General features: G+C 43.4%; 1 protein-coding gene and 2 long non-coding RNA genes across 11 annotated transcripts in view; 2 read left to right on the top strand and 1 right to left on the bottom strand.

Moving 5' to 3' along the window:
* LOC308578325 overlaps window positions 1-20,296 on the top strand; it is a 792,667-nt gene that overhangs the window by 608,790 nt on the left and 163,581 nt on the right. The gene's annotated exons all lie outside the window — the stretch shown is intronic.
* Window positions 1-20,296, top strand: part of LOC308578324 — a 29,518-nt gene that overhangs the window by 240 nt on the left and 8,982 nt on the right. Inside the window, exons 1-2 of one of the 3 annotated variants that reach the window (XR_014003882.1) lie at window positions 673-802; window positions 6,207-6,267. This is a non-coding gene — a long non-coding RNA (uncharacterized lncRNA). Of the gene's footprint in view, window positions 1-672; window positions 803-987; window positions 1,041-6,206; window positions 6,268-20,296 lie in introns of those variants that run through there. The other 2 variants (XR_014003883.1, XR_014003881.1) reach the window with 2 other exon arrangements.
* LOC308578311 (receptor-type tyrosine-protein phosphatase epsilon-like) overlaps window positions 17,438-20,296 on the bottom strand; it is a 65,595-nt gene continuing 62,736 nt past the window's right edge. For all 7 annotated transcript variants that reach the window (XM_081178579.1, XM_081178577.1, XM_081178578.1 and 4 more), the window contains 2 exons: window positions 20,001-20,136; window positions 17,438-19,171 (listed from right to left, as the gene is read on the bottom strand). In XM_081178579.1, coding sequence (XP_081034705.1) covers window positions 19,097-19,171; window positions 20,001-20,136 — 211 coding nt within the window. In that variant the 3' untranslated portion in view covers window positions 17,438-19,096. The remainder of the gene's footprint in view (window positions 19,172-20,000; window positions 20,137-20,296) is intronic.

Below are 20,296 nucleotides of genomic sequence, written 5' to 3'. Positions count from 1 at the left end.
GGCGGGGTATAAGTAATACATTATTACGGTATTATTATTATTATTATTATTATTATTATTATTATTATTCCCCCTACCCTATTTTCTTTTTTTGAAAATGGAAAAACTTGCCAAGGCAGACACGCCCCCTAAATTAATGGAGGATGGGGGGCACCCACGTGACTACACATGACAGGGGTGTGGCAACTTGACTGAAATATTGGGGGGCCAAGCAAGCCCCGCTCAGCACATGACGCGGGCACGCACATGCCCATCAACTGGGGGGGGGACAGCCGTCAAATGTTTTACGGGGGGAGAAGACCCCTCGGTCCCTAGGAGTTGGATCCTATGATACAGGATTTGACAATTGCAGTTCCACACAAGTAACCCTCAAGTTCTCCAGTTTAGCATCTCTTTTGTACGCAGCCCGTCCCAAGCCCATGCAACTGCTAAAGCTTGCTTTTCACCATCCCAACTCCCATTTCTGAAAAACCCTTTCTCCTATGCAGTCCCACTGTACACTTGTTCGCATCTTCACCCCCGCGTCCGTGCCTCCCCGCATTTTTTTTGTGCAAGATCGCTGCAGTGGTGAACTCCATGGTGAACTCCTGCAGCTTTTCAATCATACGTAAACGACACGTCAGAAAAAATTAGCTACTTTTACTTACAAAGAGATACGTCTAAAACATACCTGGTTTATTTCAAATATTTGAAATTTTAGCTCAGAAAGAAGAGTACGTATAAATACATTCTACATTTATAAAGAAATGCTTTCTACATTTATGCAACAGGGGATGCATGGGAGTCTTCTGAATTTCTAAAGGTATAGATATATAATCCTTCCTGCTACCATCAAATACCGGTGCTTAATATAATTACAGTATTTTCCTGTGCCTTTGTGTGCTGGTTTGACTTTTTCTTTTCTGTTTTCTTTTCTTTTTCTTTTACAAAGTAGCCTCTTGTTTCCCTGGACAATATATGAATGGGAAGTGAATGGGAAGTGGACTCCTTTGTTACTTAGTTTCAATATTTATCTAAATTGGGAAGCTCCTTCTGATGCAGTAAGTGAAAGTGGTGCTGAAAGAAAAAGTATTTTATAAATAGCATACTCGTACGCTTTCCACCAAAATAGAAGAAATGTCCATCTCAAAAGAGTCTTAATGCAAAGATTTTTGTTTCTTAGTTTCTGGTCCAAGGAGTAGGGCCTCTTGAACCTTTGGGCTGGCTGTTCTAATTTCATCACATTTCTTTTTTTAATATGAGCAGAATTTTGTGAGTTAGGTTGTTGAGTTTGAGAAGGTTGATGACTCAGTTGATGGATGTTGTGTATATTTTGGGTGCTTGCTAATAAAATATCTGTTCTAAGTTGCTACATCAAATCTGGAACTTCATGCAGAACCAGGAGTGAAATACATTGCAAAAAAATACTATAGAATATTTGAGGACTCCACATCCTTTATCTCTCTCAAATGAGACAGCTGAGGAATGCAAAAGGGATAAGTTTCAGGATAACAAGAAGGGAGAAAACACTGAAAGGGGTGGAGGGGAGTGGCTGCTTTAAACCTTCCACCCCTAATTTACTAAAATTTCTGCTGGTGTTGAAAGTTACCATTTTCTTCCCAATTTTCTCCATCTCTGCTTTACTCAAACTTCCACAACTTTAAACCACTGCTTTCTGCCTCTCAGTGTGCCTCCCTTCCTCACTCCCATGCTGCTGTTGTGCAGCTTGCCTTCACATTTGCTCCTCTATACTGCCCTGACTTCATTCAAATCCAGGTTTGTGATGTGGCACTGCAAGCCTCCAGTGGGGGCTGTTTGATAACGTTCTTACATTTATATTATATACAGAGAAACCAATCCTCCCTCCCAATTAGGCTTCCTGGAGGAGGGTTTCTCCCCAACCTCAATCTGAATAAAACCTGCAGTCATTTTGATTTCATATCTGTATCGTCTTACATTAGTCTTGTCTGAGCTGCTTCCACTTCCACTTTCCATTATGTCATCAGATTCAAAAAAGTGGAAAAGTGAAAATCAAAAGCAGATGAGGAAAACTGCTTTAAAATTTAAAAGGTGATTGAGATAGTTATAGATTCTAAACTCTGTACACATGAATGAAACAAAATGAGTATGTACAGTGTATGTGTACACCTAAATGTCTTTGAGTGTTGAGGAGAGAAAACAGGATACTCCACCCATGGCCAGTAATGTATAATATTGTACACTTGTTACACAGAAACTGTATGCATGGTCTGCAGAAGTGCTGTTTTCCCTCCCACGTGCCGTATGCTAATTTTTTCTGCATATTTAATTAAGGGTACCTGGGAGTAAACCCCACTGAACCCCACAGGACTTATAAGGAACTTCCTTGCCTCGCCTCGCCTCACCCTCACTCCAGACATTTTGAGTACTTGAGTCATGTGAAATCTAGTAATTTCTAATGTGGTATTGCGATAAGGCTATTTTTTTCAGGGGAGGGCACAAGGGACCCTGTGTACACCTCTGGGTGTTTGTATATTGATGATTTAGTAAGGAGGTGATATATGTGTGAATTATATATATTTTTGTGTAAAAGTAGTTGATACTGAAAATTAATAGCATATACGTTGCAATTTATATGCTGCATATTAACTTACTTCCAGTAGTTTGCCTTTGTAGAATATATGGTCTAGTATCAAGTTAATAAAGTTTTTGTGAGCAGAATATATACACAAAGGAAGCAAAGGCTCAGCAAGGTCATACTTTCTTTTCTGCTGCAGGGCATAACATTTTAATATTTAGATCTTTCAAAAAGCAAAATCTCTTGACATTTGTGCTTTGCTTTTGTAATTTTTATAGTTTGCCTCATTTGCTGTTTTCATGTGGCTATGATGTTTAGTCACTTCAAATGTGTTGTAGTTCAGTGTAAACAGCTTTGTTAATGTTAGCTTCACTTTGGAATTAAATTACTCTGAAGTGGCAAAGCTACTGGCACGATCCAGCTTAGGCCATCCTGACCCCATTTACTTGAGAGTAAGCTAAGCCCCACTGAATCCAGTTCCCATTGGACTAACCTCTGACGAAACATGGTTAGGATTGCAGTGTCAATTTGCCATTAGATTACAATATGTAAAGTTTGAGTGGTCAACTTAGTAAAACCTAGTTATTTTCAAAATAGTATAACTTTTCAGTCCCAGTTATACAAATACACCATTCTGGAATTACTACTGTGTCATGTGCAAGGGTGTACAGTAATTGAGTAAATAGCTGACAATGTACATCATTTTATCATGGTAGAGTTGCTCTTTAACATGCTTTTGGAAGTTGCACCTTTGAGCCAGTTATAAGGGACATCACAATAGGATATTTTATTTTATTTATTGCATTTCTATTCCATCTCTTTCTCCATGGAGCTCAAGTTGACATACATGGTTCTCCTCCTCCTCATTTAATACCCACAGCTACCCTATGTAGTAAGTTTTACTGAGAGGCAGTGACTGGCCCAAGGTCACTTTGTGAGCTTCATGGCTGAGTGGGGATACCAGCCCTGGTCTCCCAGATCCTAGTCCGACCACTCCAGCATGTAGGAACAAATCATTTTGACCATACAATTGTAATTATCTGAATTATATTTTCACATATTTTCAGTATCTCGAGAATGAGGTACCGTATTTTTCGCTCTATTGGACGCACCGGACCACAGGACGCACCTAGTTTTTAGAGGGGGAAATCAAGGAAAAAAATATTATCCCTCCCCCCAGCCACAAAGAGCAACGGACAGGCTGTGCGCAGCCTGTCTGCTTCACCCAGAGCTTCTTGGGGCTGCGGGGGAAGCCCGGGTTCCCCCACCAGCCCCAAAGAGCAAAGAAGCCAAGACAGCGCACGGGATCCATAGCCGCGCAACCTCTCCAGCCAGGAGCTAAACCTCTCCAGCGCGGCTAAAGAAGAAGACAAGGCAGTCCAGGGCAGGCACCCACTGCCCTGGCTTCCTCTTTAGCCTTGCACAGCATCTTTAGTCTTGTGCAACGGGATGGATTGCGCCCGCTGTCCACCGGGGCTGGACTAGATGACTCCTGGGGTTCCCTTCCAACCTTGCAATTCTATGACCTCGGAAGGTGTTTGGGGTCTCCACCACTGGAGGCTTTTAAGCAGCGGTTGGGGGACCATCTGCCTGGCGTTCTTTAGCTGTGATTCCTACATTGTGAGGGGGCTGGGCTAGATGACCCTCAGGTGGCCCTCCCAACTCTATACAGTCCTACAGTTCTGCAGCAGGAGATCCACAGCCACTTAGAATCATAGAATCATAGAATTGGAATAGACCACAAGGGCCATCGAGTCCAACCCCCTGCCAAGCAGGAAACACCATCAGAGCACTTCACACAATGCCCACTCCCAATTTTCATCTGAGAGACATGTGGCTTCAGTGTCTAGGTAGGTACCCCCCTACTTGCCACACTTCCCCCACCTCACTTAAGCTGAGGGAATTCCTGCCCAGAGAAGCTCCCAGGTGAGGCAAGGGTTAAGATCTACCTCTGGTAGATCTCTTGCGGCTGGAGAGGCACGCAAGGCTAAAGAGGAAGCCAGGGCAGTGAACGGGATGGATCGCGCTCGCTGCCCTGGCTTCCTCCCACCACCCCCCACCCCCGGAGAGGCGCGCAAGTCCAAAGGGGAAGCCAGGCAGCGAACGGGATGGATCGCGCTCGCTGCCCTGGCTTCCCCTTTAGACATGCGAAGCCTCCCACCCCCCCCCACCCCCGGAGAGGCGCGCAAGTCTAAAGGGGAAGCCAGGCAGCGAGCGCGATCCATCCCGTTCGCTGCCTGGCTTCCTCCCACCCCCCCCCCACCCCCGGAGAGGCGCGCAAGTCTAAAGGGGAAGCCAGGCAGCGAACGGGATGGATCGCGCTCGCTGCCCTGGCTTCCCCTTTAGACATGCGAAGCCTCCCACCCCCCCCCCACCCCCGGAGAGGCGCGCAAGTCTAAAGGGGAAGCCAGGCAGCGAGCGCGATCCATCCCGTTCGCTGCCTGGCTTCCTCCCACCCACCCCCCACCCCCGGAGAGGCGCGCAAGTCTAAAGGGGAAGCCAGGCAGCGAACGGGATGGATCGCGCTCGCTGCCCTGGCTTCCCCTTTAGACATGCGAAGCCTCCCACCCCCCCCCACCCCCGGAGAGGCGCGCAAGTCTAAAGGGGAAGCCAGGCAGCGAGCGCGATCCATCCCGTTCGCTGCCTGGCTTCCTCCCCACCCCCACCCCCGGAGAGGCGCGCAAGTCTAAAGGGGAAGCCAGGCAGCGAACGGGATGGATCGCGCTCGCTGCCCTGGCTCCTCTTTAGCCTTGCGAAGCCTCCCACCCCCACCACCCCCGCTGGAGAGGCGCGCAAGTCTAAAGAGGAAGCCAGGGCAGCGAACGGGATGCATCGCGCTCGCTGCCCTGGCTTCCTCTTTAGCCTTGCGAAGCCTCCCCCCGGCTGGAGAGGTTGTGCAAGGCTTTTCTAGAGGAGGGAGAAGGGACTGACTGGCGGCGTCAGTCCCTTCTCCCTCTTGGGGAAAAGCCCGCAAGAGCCGCGCGAAGCTTGTGTGGGGCTCTTGAGGGCTTTTCCTGCCTGCCTCCTCCCTGCATTCGCTCTATAGGACGCACAGACTTTTCCCCTTAGTTTTTAAGACGGGAAAAGTGCGTCCTATGGTGCGAAAAATACGGTACATGCCAAGGCTTGCTGCATAGGAGTGCACTCAAAAGAAAGGATTTTCTGCAGAAATAATGCTGCAAAGTAACTTCACTATAGTTTTACTGTAATAAAAAAAGAAAGACACCAAGCCTTTAGCACACATTCAGGATTTTTTACCAGTATGTTACGACTTACAGATAAGTGAACCAAGTTTATAAGGAGAGATACCACTAATGCCAGGGTGGTTAATGAGGAAAGTCAGAGAAGCTATTGGAGAAGGCTTCATTCAGAAAAAATACTTATTTTTTGTTCTCATTTGGCAAAGGGAGCACAGCCCTTGGGGGGGGGGTTGCAAACAATAAGGGATTTAAAAAAGAATTTGAGGAGCAAATTACCAAAAACATTAAAACCAACAATAAAAAGAGGTGAAATAAAATGGAGACCAGCTATGGAGGCAGTCCTCTTATGGATCAGTAACTGGTTAAAGAACAGGGAGAAGTGACCAAGAAAAGCTTCTCAGAAGAGTCCCCTGAGTGTTTGAAGTTTCGCTGCTTTTCATGAAGTAATGAAGGTCACCTTCCCTTCTCAGGAATAAATGGACAGTTCTCCCAATGGAGAGATGTAGAAAGCCAAGTCCCCCAAGATTCTTGGTAAGACTCCACTTTTGAACTTGTTCATAAATAACCTGGGGTTAGGGGTGAGCAGTGAGGTCACCAGATTTGCTGTTGACACCAAATTGTTCAGGTTTGTAAGAAGAAAAATGGATTTGCAAATTAGCTACAAGAGGATCTATCCAGACTGGGATAGTGGGAATTAAAATGGCCAGTGCAATAAATGCAAACAATTCTAAAGTGATGTACATTGCAGGGGGAGTTCTAACTTTTCATATATGCATTTATGGGGTCTGAAATGGCAGTGACTTATGAGGAACGAGATCTTAGCTTAATGAAAATGTTGAGTCAGTGTGTGGCAGGTATGAAAATTAGGATTCATCAGGACAGGGTTTGAAAATAAAACTGTCAATATCATAATGCTGTTACACAAATCTATGGTAGGAGTCATTCTGCAAAGAAACAGAAAAGATTGTTGTAACTTTAAGAACTGTTTCTGTGAGTTCATGGTGTGGTTTTCTAGACTGATTAGGTACAGCTGGTGATGGGTACAAAAGGAGAAGTTGCAGTTTGCATTAGCCTGCAAAAGAGAACACCCACATGCTTTGTGTTTGTAAGGTTGTAAATAAAACTCTTGCTTGAGTATTTTACACCTGTCTCATGGTCCTGTTGTCTGCTACCAGGAAGATACAGGTCCAATAATGTATGGTGACAGCACTGGAATACTGTGTTGAGCTGGAAAAGGATATTGTTGAGGTGGAAAAGGGAGGAGCTAACCAAAATGATCAGAGAGCTGGAACAAGATTACAACATTTGGAACTTTTTAGTTCAGAAAAAGGTATGGTGGAGCATGATAGAGTTGTATAAAATTATGCATGGTGTGCAGAAACTGGTAAGAGCAGGGGTTTTCAACCTGGTCCCCACCGCCCACTAGTGAGCATTTCCGAATTCTAGGTGGGCGGTAGGGGTTCTATGGCACAAGCTGAATCCTCCTTCCATCAAGCACTGGTGGGTGGTAAGGAAATTTTACCATCAAGAAAGATGCATTAGTGGGCGGTAGTTATAAAAAGGTTGACTACCCCTCGGTTAGAGAGACGTGTCTATCCTTCTCACATGTACTAGAACGTGGGCCATCCACCAAACTAGAATGCTGAAAGATTCAGGACCGACAAAAGGAACTATGTCACACAGCACGTGCTTAGACTATGGAATTCATGATTGCAAGATGTAGTGTTGGCCATCAACTTGGATAGCTTGAAAAGGACACTGGACAAATGTATGGAATAAGAGCTATCATGACTGTATTACTTCCACTGTCAAAAGCAGTATGCTTCTACATATCAGTTGCTGGGAGACACTGCTGTTGTGCTCCTGTCCTTCTCAAAGACTTCCCACATGAAACCATAGTTGGTTGTCCACTATGAGTACAGGATGCTGGACTAGATGGGAGTTGGTCTAATCTTATTTTATTTTATTTAGAACTCTATGTGTTTTCATTTTTGAGAAAGATGGGTCTGCACATTTTATTTTCTAGCTAAGGACAGTTACTGGCATAAGCTATAGCCATTTATTTTTTTCATTCTAGATATCTAGATAGTGTAATCTGAATGCCAGTATTTGAGGAAGGTATGGTTTATCAGTAACTATTTCATAAAAACTGCATCAAAAGTATTTTTTATTTCTATTTGTAAGACACAAATCAAAAGCTCAGAGACATGATTCTTGCATGCATTTATGAATATGCTTTATAAGAAGCTCATATTAAATTCAGATTTAAAGTCCTTTCAAATAATTAATCTATCTATCTTTTAGATGATAAAAGTGCAAAGTGTAGCAAATTACCTGGGGAAACAGAACTCCAAAACATCAAGATATTTTATTTGATATAAAAAATGGTAACAAATTGTCGAGATTTTTTTCTTTCAACTGCCCTTCTCCCACAAGAGTTCTGTGTTTTATTAGATCAAATATAATATAGAATATTACTTTTACTAATGTATTCTTTTTAAATACACTATTATCAAAGCCATAGAGGATGTTCAGAAAACAGACTACAAATCTCATGAGGTCTGCCACTGCAGTTTCAAATAAAACTATATAGCCTGGGTAGTAAGAAATTCTGGGAATGATCCCGAGAAAGTCACTTATAATCCAGCTACAGTGGTCTTTGTTTACACATGTTCTGGCAAAGTGAATAGATGTATGCTAGACTGGATAATTAAAGAATCTACCAATTTACAGGTTTTCAATATTCAGAATCAGACTTCTAAAAACGAGATCTCAACAGGGCCAAAATAGATTGGAAACATTTTAAATTCTTTCAAGCACTGACATCCCATGTAGTCAATTTTATAAGCTTTTTTCCATAGTCTGTGGAATTAGGTTACCAAGAATTAAACAAGGAACTGTCAGAAATGAAGAACTTGCTCATGGAAATTCACAAGTAGTTTTCTCATGGTGATGGCAGATCTGGATTTCAGTTATGTGAGACACCATGCAGTTATCTACTGCTTGGTGACTGAAAGGATTTTTAATTTTTTTAAAAAATAAATCTTCTAAAATAGTTGATTCTTCAAGAACTACAAGCAATAGGCTCTGATTGATAGCTGCTATATGTTAATTTCACAACAGGGATGTAATTGAAAATTGTAACTTTGTGACTTTGTGTGTGTCTGTGTGTTTTCATAGAATTCAGACACTCTTTTACAATGGCTATGAGTAGCTATCTACCTCCCATCAGAAAACCTCCCCAGCAAACAGGGTTCTACCAACTAAAAGCATGATGAAGGTAATCTGCAGTGTAACAATTTCTGGAACTTCTTGGGTGAAGATCTTACAGCAGGATCCTATTAGTGAAAGTAACATTGGACAACTGTGGATCGCCTCAAGGCAGGACATTTAGGAACATTTGGTAAATACAAATACCATAGAATGGTTTTGATATGAGTAAAGAAATCGTTAGCCCAAATAAATGGTTCTGTCCAGTTTTATGCTCCAATGAAATCCAGTCTAATTAGATTATATCTAATCAGGATACAATATTGTCCACATAGCTGAGATATCAGTGGTGTGTGCCTTTGAATTATAGAAAATAGTACCCTACTAAATCCAGAGCAGTGACTGAAGCAAACTAGGATATGGTCTCCACATAAAGCAATATGAGTGTAGAAAGAATGCTGAGGAAGGAGACAGGATGCAACCATGTTAAACTATCCATGGACACCCCAGATTTGAATGCTCCAGCATATTAAAACACCCTGCGAGTAAAAGCAGCATTACCAGGAAGAATGGTTCTAGAACAGCTTGTTCCCAGTTGTTTTCTACTCATGAAGGAGTTTTGCACATAGGGGAGCATTATAAATGTGACCACCTATTTGCAGTCTGAAGTGGAACACTGCCTGTAACACAGGCAGCACCAGAGAGGAGAAAGGGAGAGGACATACTGTCCAGACACTGCTGGATTCCTTTTGTACTTCCTTCAAAGGAAAGATGTTTTAACATAAACGTATCATTCTCTTTCAGAAATCTAAAATATGCAACAGAACCATCTCTCTTGGCACACACAAAAGTGCACCATGTCCTTTTTATGCCATTCCCCATCACCACCATGTTTCTGCTCCTGCAGTCCAGTCTAACCCTCCCAAATCCGTTTTGATGCATGTGTAGACAAGGTCTAAAATGCCTGCCATGGCTATATTTGTTTCAAGTAGACCAAAATGTACTGCCTAGGAAGATTACATTTACTTTTGTATAATCCATTGGAACAACTGAGAATAATGATTACTTTTATTCAGATTACTTAGAATAAATAAGCGTGTTCTGGTTGAGAAGATAAATTGCTGTTGCAAATTAATGTTATATGTATAATGCTTCATTTTTAACTTTTTTTTTTGTCAGAACAGTGCTCTGAGTCAAATAGCTAGAGTTTTTAAAGTTCTGGGAAGTAATTTAAGTAAGGGATTTTATGTCCTTTGCACCATTGCTGTATTTAGTTTAAACGAGCAAATAGTAGAGGAATGAAATTAAGAGATTTAAAGAAAGAAATGCAGCCTGAAAATAAAAATGAAACCTTGTTCTTGCATCAGAATTATTAGATCTTGCGATTTGCATATACAAATAATTCAGCAACATTCACTGGCATTATAAATACAGCAAGATCAAATTATAAATGTAATAAAAGAAAATATCACTGTATAATACATACATATATTATAAAGATCTTGACATAAATTAAATATAGTTTTGCATATACAGAATAAGGTTCAGTAGCAACATACTAAAAATGATACTGCGTAATGAAAACATTTTCAAATGCTGGAAACAAAGATGTTCAAATTCCTTTAAAAACCAATTCATAAAAGTCATTTTCAAAACACTAATCAATACAGCAGGCATTCTTCTGTTGGGCCTGATTAACCCAAGCCATTAAGTATCTTACTTAGTACAAGATTTCAAAACTTGCTTGCATCAAGAAATGCTTTCCACACTGAGTTGTCTGCCAAGAACTATGTTGTGTGTTGCAGGGAATTCTGGAGTGCATTGTGTCACCCTCTTAAATTTGCGTAGTGAGACTAGCTGGCCTCTATACAGAGCATGTATGTCCCACAGCACCAGGGCTGTTTCCAGGATTCTTTGGACCCCATGCAAGAGACAGCAGGAGGCCTGAACACGCAGAGATACACATCCACATCAAATACAAGAGAGTACATACTTCATGCATTCAAAAGAGTGCATGAGAGTTCAAATTGCGTAGGGTCACAGGGATGCAGTGCTGCCCTTTCCCCCAGTAACCCTCTGCATGCTTCCTACTCCCAACCTTTTGAGCTCTGAGCACAAAGGTCTGCAGGGAATTTCTAAATGCAGCTAGAATATTGCTGCAGATATTTCTGCTCAAACCTCAGGAGAGGAGAGAGTGGAGATGGCACACATGAGGATACTGGAGGCGGGGCTGGTGCACACACTCCTGGACTGTTTCAAGCTCAGGTGTTCTTTTGAATGCATGAGCAGGGCTCCCTCCAATATCTTCTTTTGCTCCTAAGCTCCATGCAGAGGGCTAGCTGGCTGACTAAATGGGGCGTGCGGATGGGCTGGCTCTAACAGCAGATGAGTTGGGAGCACGGAGCCTGCTCTGCCTGATACAGCATCCACTACTGGTAACATGGGAGACCAGGCAAACTGTGAGCTTAGGCTCTCCCAACTTCTGCAACAGTGCCAAGGAGGAGTTAATCCTGAACGTTGTGGCTGATTGTGGGCTCTGCAAATCCTGTGGCAATCAGGGGAGCAAGGAATCCAAGTACGGTATAGAATAGTATGACCTTGGCTGTCATACAGGCAACAGAAGGTCAAGACCAGAGCCTTCCTTTCCCCACACAGCTGCATTTCCCCCCCCCCACATTAACTATTTGCATGCCTGTGTGCGCACTGCTCTTGTTTGTTTTTAAAGCAAATTTATGTATATAAACTATTAGAGGGGGCCCTGCAGATTTTACTAATCCCTGGTGCCAGGCCTGCAAAGGACATGTCTCCTCTGCTGCTATACTTTCCAGGAAAGTATCAGTAACAAATGATAAGATGCCTTTTGGTTAGCTAAGTTACAGTTCTTTATCTTGTTGTTAGTCCTTGCAAGGCATTAAAAAGCAGATGCAATAAAGGGAGTGCTGGCCTGCTCCCTCCATGCATTGGAGGGCAAAGATCTGTAGCCAGGATGCTGCTGCATTAGTGTTAGCTCTCCACATGATGCTGATTGTGCAAGGTTCTAAATCACACTGGATCTACATGCATATAGTAGACATCCAGCCTCGTGGAGGGTAAAGTTGGGGAGCTGACACGCCCCTGCCCTCTCCTTACGCAAGTAAAATCGCATGAGGGTTTTAACACACAAATAGGGCTATTGTTGACTCCCTGATAAATTGATAAGGAACCCCGAGTTTCTAGAAACATACTTCGAAATAAACTGCTTTAACAATATTACTATTTGTGCACTGTTTCTGAGTTAAGCATGTACTTAAGAGCTTTGGCAATCAATGTCCACTGTCACACAAGACAATAAGTTGAGTCACATAGTGACTAGATATGCAGATCAGAACATATAAATTTCTAATCACTGTTTGGCATTTATTAATGCAATCTCATGCAATGTAAAAAAAATTAAGTGTGGAAACCCATAAATATGTTTGTTATACCATTGTACGAAGTATCACAGTCTTATTTGACTAAACACCTTGAAGTGAAAAACAAGCTTTCTAAAGTTGCAATTCACCAACCTCATAAAACAGATTAGTTGTGATTAAAAGTGATTTGGCTGGGTTTAGCACAGTATTTCCTCAACTGTGGCAAGTCTTGTCATCACCAAATGGGAGAACCTAGTAGAACTAGATTGTCTGAAGGGAATCCAACAAAGCCACAGAGAAGGTTTTGTGCTTCAGATTACTTCAGAGAATTTAATCCCACGGAATTATCTGAAACTGTTGAGTATAGAAATTATTCCACATTGGGGGAGGAAAGCTGCTCCATTTTAAGTGCACTCATATTAGTATTACCAAAATGAGCCTCACCCCAAGTATTCTGGCTTCACTTGGGTAAATATAAGAAAAGTTAAAACATCCCTACTTCATTAATGGATTCCGCTATGTGCATTTCTGGTCCACATCTTACGTTTTTAAATATTGCTTTACAGAACAAGCAACAAATTAAGAGAGTTCTGGATGCTATTAGAAATATTATCTAATAATTACTTCCTTCCACCAAGGCAGGATTTTTCTCTACATCTGAAAATGACTTTGTTTGGATAATTTAAAAAGGAACAACTGCAATGCTTTCCCTTAAGCAGATTTCACAGTTACAGCTATGGATGCTGGTCAGAGGTCAAGGAAGGGGTACTGGACTGATACTAAGAGAAGCAAGGAATTCCAGTGTCATGGATGAGGGAACAGCAGCTACCTATGCTATTCTAGGTTTACTGAAAGCTAGGAAGTGGGAAATTAGAAGACGGAGACTAAATTGGTAACTGTAAAGACTATTTTTGTGTTATCAAGCTAAATAAGATACTTTGGCTAAGTGCAGAGAGGCCATTCATCAAGGAGCCAAGAAAACCGAGGGGACATATTCACCAGGACCTAAAGGTGTTACTAATATCCAGTAGTCAAAAACTCAATACCAGGACTAGCACATGTCTCTATTGTAACAAAAATAGAGATATTAGGAAGAATATGATTATGGTTTTGTCAAAACCCCAGTATTTTGAAAACAGCAGTTTCCACACAATTTGTACTGCATTAGAAAGCGTCTGACACTCTTAAGGCTGTCGGAAGCAGCTTCTAAACTGGTGGGTAGAAACAGTGGTTTTAAAAAACCTATCTTCATCTGTTAATGTGCTCACAGATTTGGGTCCATAGTGTATTGGACTGTTCATTCCTCACATTTTGGAGTTTGGATTTCCAAACTTATTATGATAGAAAGCTTATTTTACATTCAACTCTTAACCAAATAATGGTGTTTGCTTTGGGGCTTAGAGAGCTTAACATCAATCACCTCTTACAATAAATTCTATTCATTAAGTGCATAACAACTGTACATATACATATAGATTTACAGAAGTGCATTACTGGGAAGACACAAGCAATAAAATGGCAGTGCTTTAAAAACAGTGTGCTTATAGACTAACCTGAACTGTTTTCAATTAAAAGTCGGTAAGTAAAAGACTCATGTGGACACCTTGCAATCCTCTGAATTGCTAAAAGTATCCACCTTTCTTCCAGTCGTGTATTAAAATGAACATAGATTAAAATAATGCAGGAGCTGAAATGTAATGACCAGGTTAAAGTCTACATAGTTGTCAATAAGGCTTTCCTTGTTGTATTAAAAAAACCACCAATGAACAAGCCCAAACTATTGCATATTAGACATTTATATACAAATTATTCTTTTGTACTTGTGCTCTTTAATTTATGCCTTCTAAAAAGATGGGAGCAATAGATATAAAATGTACTGTGTGTTTTGTCATTTTTCTCCAAAGCTAGTTTTGTCCAGACGATGACATTGCCACATGGGGCTTTATATATAGTCACAGCCATTAAAGTAAAAACCCTAGGAAGCAACCCATCATACAAGTCAGTTCAAAACAAATGGGTTTTGTGCCCTAACAGTAAATGGTCAGTTGTGCACCAACAGCCCAAACCCAAATTTTGTGGGCACTCCTACATGTCCATACTTCATTGGCTACACTCCTGGGATAGTTCTGTATACTTACAATAAGGAAGAAAATTGTGAAATAATAGGTCATATAGGAGGTCTGAAAGCATACTGGCATTGAGTACCACACCATTTGTAGGAACACAATTCAGGACACTGTTCATTCCCATTAAGTACCACCAACACTAAAGGAGCACAAGTGTATTTATCTGTGTCCTTAATTGAACACTAACACCAGTATTCTAAGGACTTGGAAGTAAATGTCTTGACTTCAGTAGATGCTATTCCCTGATTCAGCTAAAGATTTGTCATGACTATACTCCACTGACACCAGTGAAGCAAGTTTGCCACTATGTAATTACTGAAGTTGTGTTGCTTTCAGTAGTGCTTAGCCATAACTATCTTAAGCTAGATTGTTTTAAATTGAAAGTATATGTTTTCCTTTACCGTATTTTTCGTTCTATAAGACGCACATTTTCCCCTCCAAAAATTAAGGGGAAATGTGTGTGCGTCCTATAGAGCGAATGCAGGCTGCGCCGCTAAGCCCAAAGCCAGAACAGGAAGACGGAGCACTGCGGAGCGCTCCGTCTCGCTGCTCTAGCTTGGGGATTGCTGTGCGCAAACCTCTGTAGGGCAGCGGGGTGCCTTCACCTCGCTGTCCTGCAGAAGCTAGCAAGGCTGTTCCCAAGACAGAACAGCGAGACGGAGGGCTCCATCTCGCTGCTCTAGCTTGGGGACGGCTGCGCGCAAACCTCTGTAGGGCAGCGGGGTGCCTTCACCTCGCTGTCCTGCAGAAGCTAGCAAGGCTGTTCCCAAGACAGAACAGCGAGACGGAGGGCTCCATCTCGCTGCTCTAGCTTGGGGACGGCTGCGCGCAAACCTCTCCAGGGCAGCGGGGTGCCTTCACCTCGCTTTCCTGCAGAAGCTAGCAAGGCTGTTCCCAAGCCAGAACAGCGAGACGGAGGTCTCTGTCTCGCTGCTCTAGCTTGGGGACGGCTGCGCGCAAACCTCTGTAGGGCAGCGTGGTGCCTTCACCCCGCTGTCCTGCAGAAGCTAGCAAGGCTGTTCCCAAGCCAGAACAGCGAGACGGAGGGCTCTGTCTCGCTGCTCTAGCTTGGGAACGGCTGCGCGCAAACCTCTGTAGGGCAGCGTGGTGCCTTCACCCCGCTGTCCTGCAGAAGCTAGCAAGGCTGTTCCCAAGACAGAACAGCGAGGCGGAGGGCTCTGTCTCGCTGCTCTAGCTTGGGGACGGCTGCGTGCAAACCTCTGTAGGGCAGCGTGGTGCCTTCACCCCGCTGTCCTGCAGAAGCTAGCAAGGCTGTTCCCAAGCCAGAACAGCGAGACGGAGGTCTCTGTCTCGCTGCTCTAGCTTGGGGACGGCTGCGCGCAAACCTCTGTAGGGCAGCGTGGTGCCTTCACCCCGCTGTCCTGCAGAAGCTAGCAAGGCTGTTCCCAAGCCAGAACAGCGAGACGGAGGGCTCTGTCTCGCTGCTCTAGCTTGGGAACGGCTGCGCGCAAACCTCTGTAGGGCAGCGTGGTGCCTTCACCCCGCTGTCCTGCAGAAGCTAGCAAGGCTGTTCCCAAGACAGAACAGCGAGGCGGAGGGCTCTGTCTCGCTGCTCTAGCTTGGGGACGGCTGCGCGCAAACCTCTGTAGGGCAGCGTGGTGCCTTCACCCCGCTGTCCTGCAGAAGCTAGCAAGGCTGTTCCCAAGCCAGAACAGCGAGACGGAGGGCTCTGTCTCGCTGCTCTAGCTTGGGAACGGCTGCGCGAAACCTCTGTAGGGCAGCGTGGTGCCTTCACCCCGCTGTCCTGCAGAAGCTAGCAAGGCTGTTCCCAAGACAGAACAGCGAGGCGGAGGGCTCTGTCTCGCTGCTCTAGCTGGGGGATGGCTGCGCGCAAACCTCTGTAGGGCAGCGTGGTGCCTTCACCTCGCTTTCCTGCAGAAGCTAGCAAGGCTGTTCCCAAGCCAGAACAGCGAGACGGAGGGCTCTGTCTCGCTGCTCTAGCTTGGGGACGGCTGCGCGCAAACCTCTGTAGGGCAGCGTGGTGCCTTCACCCCGCTGTCCTGCAGAAGTTAGCAAGGCTGTTCCCAAGACAGAACAGCGAGGCGGAGGGCTCTGTCTAGCTGCTCTAGCTTGGGGACGGCTGCGCGCAAACCTCTGTAGGGCAGCGTGGTGCCTTCACCCCGCTGTCCTGCAGAAGCTAGCAAGGCTGTTCCCAAGACAGAACAGCGAGGCGGAGGGCTCTGTCACGCTGCTCTAGCTGGGGAATGGCTGTGCGCAAACCTCTCCAGGGCAGCGGGGTGCCTTCACCCCGCTGTCCTGCAGAAGCTAGCAAGGCTGTTCCCAAGCCAGAACAGCGAGGCGGAGGGCTCCGTCTCGCTGCTCTAGCTGGGGGATGGCTGCGCGCAAACCTCTGTAGGGCAGTGGGGCACCGCGCTGTCCTGCAGAAGCTAGCAAGGCTGTTCCCAAGCCAGAACAGCGAGACGGAGCTCTAGCTTGGGGACAGCTGCGCGCAAACCTCTGTAGGGCAGCATGGTGCCTTCACCCCGCTGTCCTGCAGAAGCTAGCAAGGCTGTTCCCAAGCCAGAACAGTGAGACGGAGGGCTCCATCTCGCTGCTCTAGCTTGGGGACGGCTGCGCGCAAACCTCTGTAGGGCAGCGTGGTGCCTTCACCCCGCTGTCCTGCAGAAGCTAGCAAGGCTGTTCCCAAGCCAGAACAGTGAGACGGAGGGCTCCATCTCGCTGCTCTAGCTTGGGGACGGCTGTGCGCAAACCTCTGCAGGGCAGCGGGGCGCTGCTCTCCAAAGGCTTCAGGGATCTTTGAGGCTGGCGGTGGGGAAAAGCAGCGCTTCGCTCCACCGCCAGCCCCACAAGCTCTGGTGAATGTACCTTGGACGCACCTAGTTTTAGAGGGGGAGAACAAGAAAAAAATTTTTCCCCCTGTTCTCCCCCTCCTATGGTCCTGTGCGTCCTATGGTCCGGTGCGTCCAATGGAGCGAAAAATACGGTATATATTTGCTTTCTATCTGGCAATATACCTTTTTGTGATAGCAAGAACAGAACCTCTTTCTTTTCAAAATACAAAATAGTTTCAAAATATTGATTAATTAACCTACATTAAATATGTTACTTTATGTTAATATTTCTTTTTTAAAAATTATATCAGGTTAAATAACTTAAGGTGATCTTTTAAGATTATTTAACTGAATTCAACGAACTCAGTATTTGCATTATGGTGCTAAGTTACAGCTTGCAATTATAACAGAACTATCTAGAGAATCTTGTCTTCAAAAATAATTATACGTTTTATGTTTTTTGCTAAGGTTCAAAATCTTAGACAGTTGCTTGTGGAGGATTCATGTACCATTATATATAATCCACTGAATGAGTTGTGCTTAACAGGAAGAATGCTTTAAAAATACAAAAAAAAAGCAAACAGATATAACCTGGCTATTGACCGTTAAGATTAATAGTTGTAGAATATTAACCAACTTTCTAGAGCACCTCAAATAGTGTCTTCCACAGTCAGCAGTTCACATTAGCATCAATAGGTTTACAAGTGGAGCAAGGTGCTGATGAACATAAAAGCATCAAAACACCGCCACAACCGAAAAAAGAATACTCTGCAAATACTGAGATGAATGCAGCAAGCAAATGCATATGCTCTTGGGTGGCCACACTCATTTCAGTGGGGTTCACACAGTGTTTCCTAGTAGCATGTGGCCATTGTGTGGAACTTGCTCTAAGAGAAATAATTGTCATGTGCGCGGATTTGGATCCAGCCTATTTACTCTTATTCCTCTGCTTTATAAACACGGGTTATTTTATAAGTCATCTAAAAGTTAAAAAGTAAAAAGTAAAAGTCAGAATTTCATAGATGTTCAGGGGAAAATATGGGTATGATCCAGCCAAAACCAAGCATTTTTGAAGTCCCATTAATGAATTTTAAAAGTATTTATTTCCTGTTCTTCGATGGACTCCCATCCAAGGGGCTGATCAGATCCATGCACACTTAGCTTCAGCAGTGCTGCAGCATCAAGTGCTCCCAGACCATTAACTGGACTCCAAATCCCATTAACTTCAATGGGAAAAATTTAAGCATAAGCTTAATACACCCACTGAAATCTGTGGGTATTGAATATGCCTAACATAGGCTGGATTGTGCCCTATTTTTATAATAGTTTATACTGTGATATATTGTACACGGCCATCTATTATGCAAAACTTAAAGATCACCTTGATCCAGCTTGGGGAACTAGATACACAGACACAGCCTTTGCACATATATCCCCAGCTGAATGGGGTGTCCCACATGCAAAAGTGTGCTAGATGTGCAGCTCCCCTATTTTATGTGCTGAAGCTGCACATGTTGAGCATTTCAAAACAATAGCAATCCTGCTGTTTGGCTGTTTGGGAAGGAAAGTGGGACTCTGGAATCAAACAGGTTCTTCAGGTGGTTTTTTTTGGTTTTTTTTTTGAAACAGTTCTGCGCATGCTCCTTTGGATCAGAGAGTAAAAGTCTTGAATAATTTATACATCTAAGGAGGCATTCCGAGCAAGCCAAACATGGTAGTATGTACATTTAGAGTTTTTAAAAAGTCAATGGAAATAAATTAACATGATTTACAAATCTCTGTACAGATGATTAAATTAATAATAATAAGGCAGGAGTTTTCACTTGAAATTGGCATAATCAGAAAATATGTCAATGAAATCTTGTACCACTTTGTAGCAGAATTCATACTGTTCCTGAAAAGAGAAGAAGAATACATTTACTCTGATGAAAATTTCTCTGAATCATAACAATTCCAGTGAAGCATGTTTAACTCTAAACTAGAACATAATCATATCTCACAGACAACATTTTTAATTTCTTATCCTGTTAAAACACTTTCTTTTTTGCAGGTGGTAGCATAATTAATTTTAAAATATAACTAAAACAACAACAACAACAGTTGGTTCACTGAGAAAGCAGACTTTGAATGAGAGGTGGACAGTGAGCCCAATGGGAGCATTTAAAAAAAACATAAATCCTATCAGGAGTCACTGTCAAATCAAGAAGTTTCCCATTTACTTTTTCATTTTAATTAGTTATAGCCTGCCTCTCAGGGTAGGGGAGCCATCAAAAGACAGCTAAAAATGGCTATATTCTGATACCAGGACACATATGTAAACCTGACTATTGCTATTGTTTTTAAAAACAACTGTGAGAGGCAAGCAGAGCACAAATAACCAGCTCTAATTAATCTGCCCATTATATACAGGGAGGCCACCCTTGCCGTAATTCCTTGATTGCAAAAGTATGCAATGATATTTGGATCTTGCCACTGCTATTAGCTGTTCAGAGGACCAGCTGTACACTCCTCTCCCCCGCCCCCCAAAATCCAAGATACCCTATAGCACTGTGCAGAGGCTATTCAGCAGTTTCAAAAGTTGTTGTGGTGTGGCTTTGCAACATGACTAAGCATTGGCACGACATGTATTTGTGAACACCCAAGTCCTGTGTTGTGACACTTTGCTCAAATACCAACATCCTATTATCCTTTTGACAAATATTTTTGTGGTTAAAACAACATACCAGTGTTTGCACCATATGTGGTCTTTGCAGTCGTAAACTCTTCACAGCTTGAAATACATCTAAGAGACCCTCAGCTTTGACTCGCTCCAGAATATTGCTGAGTGCAATGAATGTACCTGTTCTTCCAGCTCCAGCACTATAATACATATACTTTTTTTTCTTTAACAGGTTATATTACCAAATCCATATTCAATACAGTGAAAATACACCCTGAATTGATTCCCTGCTACTTAGAAGAATCCCTGCATTGCCTCATTGTTCTTTCCAAGGACTGGCAGAAGCAGAATAAATTATGC

This window comes from Podarcis bocagei (assembly GCF_964188305.1).
Source record: "Podarcis bocagei genome assembly, chromosome: W".
NCBI classification, from domain to species: Eukaryota; Metazoa; Chordata; class Lepidosauria; order Squamata; family Lacertidae; genus Podarcis; species Podarcis bocagei.
This window is presented reverse-complemented; position numbering and strand designations above follow the sequence as displayed.